General features: G+C 44.8%; 1 protein-coding gene across 1 annotated transcript in view; it reads right to left on the bottom strand.

The window, feature by feature from the left end:
* Window positions 1–2,500, bottom strand: part of LOC134078884 (protein AF-17-like) — a 32,771-nt gene that overhangs the window by 27,003 nt on the left and 3,268 nt on the right. The window contains exons 3-5 of the mRNA XM_062535053.1: window positions 2,284–2,338; window positions 1,848–1,957; window positions 1,437–1,540 (exon numbers count right to left, since the gene is read on the bottom strand). Of these exons, the coding sequence (XP_062391037.1) occupies window positions 1,437–1,540; window positions 1,848–1,957; window positions 2,284–2,338 (269 nt within the window). The remainder of the gene's footprint in view (window positions 1–1,436; window positions 1,541–1,847; window positions 1,958–2,283; window positions 2,339–2,500) is intronic.

The following is a 2,500-nucleotide window of genomic DNA, read 5'->3' as shown; positions in this document are numbered from 1 at the left end:
AAAGCAACCACAAGGTGATGATTTTGCCTGCTAAGGTAAAGTATAGACTACCAATGTAATTGACAAGCAGGGTGACTTTGTGTGATATTTCGTCAGCTGTAGCCTTTAGAATACCCGAGTCTCACCACAAGCATGTCATAGCAGCCTACAGTTGTCCTTGACATATTCATCATGTGACAAATAAACTTGAATTTGACACTGAACTAACGAGTAAATATTACTCAGGCCATGTTACAGTACATGTTTGAATGTGATACCAGGAAGCAGTGTAGCACACACATGGAGACAGGGAGGTGACGGCCTGCCCTGTGCGTAAATCGAGACACCCCTCCCACTTCTAGGAGAATCCAGAGATTTCTTAATCTCACACGCATTGGTCATTGTAATTACAGAAGACCCGTGGTGAAAATAATTTAACCCACCGTCTCCACTTAAAACTAATCTCATCCGAACAGGGCTTTAGAAGGTAAGGCAAGATAAGGTAACTATGTATGTATATAGTGCGTTTTAATGCACAGAGTCCAACCCAAACCAAACGCAAACCCAACCCCAAAGTGTTCACATAAGGTGCAATGCTAGTGTTCGTGTGGTCAAAAATCCCAAAAAATTTTTTCAAAAAAAGAACAACAACAATAAAGTACAGCAGGTGTGAAGAACAGATGTTTTTTTTCCCAAATTGTATTGCCAATCAACATTGCAGGCTGACAGGGAGTGTGCACTGTACCTTTCTAAAGCATACAGTTGAAATATGTGACATAGCTGTGGCTACAGGTGGCAGTGAGGTAATGATTTTATGGCCACTTTATTAATGTTGACAGTCCCTTAATCACACAGACTTTATCACTGACAGTTGTGTACACAGTCACATGTACACTCACTCATACGCACATATGCACAGTTGCACACAATCATACAGACACACATGCACACACGCACACACACACAGACACAACCACACAAACTCTCTCTTTCTCACACACACACACACACACAAATGTGCATGCATCTTTAAACTTAGCGCTAGTACATAGCCTATAACATAGCCTAATATATGCATAAAAACCCATCGATGCATATGTGGTCTCTCACACACACACACACACACAGACACACACAGACACACACACACACACACACACACGAGCATTCCAGCGGTGTCTTGGGACACAGTGAAGAATTTACAACCGTCTGAAAGCTGCATGCATACTGGCACAGCTTTCTACATGTCTCCACCACTAAAGGCTGTTTCCATATCAGCAGAGAACACAGCTGAACACACGCATATGCAATATACCATAAATACAAGGCACATGCAAATATGCACCAACATACAGAGAGGGGGAGGGAGAGAGAGAGAGACAGACACATCACATACACACATTCACCACACACACACACACACACACACACACACACACACACACGTGTGAACCCACCAGGTGACATGGAAGGCTTGCCTGCAGCCAGGCCGGTTGCAGGTCATGCAGGCACCACAGGCGGCCTTGCTCTCTCGACCGTGGTCCTCACAGATATAACACGTCTGAGAACACACCAGAGAGAGAGAGAGAGAGAGAGGGAGAGGGAGAGAGAGGTAGAGAGAGAGGGAGAGAGAGAGAGTTAGACATTACAAAACAAAAGAGAAAGAGATGGAGAGAGATAATTAGAGAAAATATGAGAGGACAACTAGAAGGGGAACATGAAAAAAATGACATTGAAGATAAAAGGAGAGAAAAAAATAGGCGGTAGAGGGGAAATGAAAGCGAGAGAGAGAATGAATGAAAGGGAAAGAGAGGAAGGAGAGAAGGAAGGAGGGAAGGAGGGAAGGAAGGAGAGAAGGGATGAATAACCTTGATGTATCTCTCGTGGGGCACAAACTGCAGGACAATGGGCTCCATGGTCAGAACGTTGGCAAACTGCACCTCAGGGATGTACAAAGCACACACCACATGGGCCCAGCCTGTGGACAGACACACACACACACACACACACACACACACACACACACACACACACACACACACACACACACACACACAAAATACAAAGAACAATTAGTCTGTGCTGAGGCACATAAAAACACCATAGGAACAGGTCATGTTTTGGGTTGGGAAATACACAGTAATAAAATACTCAACAAATATAGTATGAGAGGGTGGGAGGGAGAGAGAGAGAGAAAGAGAGAGAAAGAAGGAGAGAGAGAGAGAGAGAAGAAAGAAAGAAAGAAAGAAAGAAAGAAAGAAAGAAAGAAAGAAAGAAAGAGAAAGAGCAATTCAGAAGGTTTACCTCCACTGTCTGTCCTTTTAAGGGCTCCATCTTTATGTGGACACAGCTCACATCTCTGGGGGAGGGAGAGAGGGTGAGAGACAGAGGGAGGGAGGGAGGGAGGGAGAGAGAGAGGGAGAGAGAGACAGAGAGAAGTAGAGAGAGAGGGAGGGAGAGAGGGGGGAGAGAGAGAGACAGAGAGAGAGAGAGAGAGAGAGAGAGAGAGAGAGAGAAAGAG

Source organism: Sardina pilchardus, chromosome 1 (assembly GCF_963854185.1).
Source record: "Sardina pilchardus chromosome 1, fSarPil1.1, whole genome shotgun sequence".
Lineage (NCBI taxonomy): Eukaryota > Metazoa > Chordata > Actinopteri > Clupeiformes > Clupeidae > Sardina > Sardina pilchardus.
Note: the sequence above shows the minus strand (reverse complement) of the source record. Positions and strands in the feature narration are given on the sequence as shown.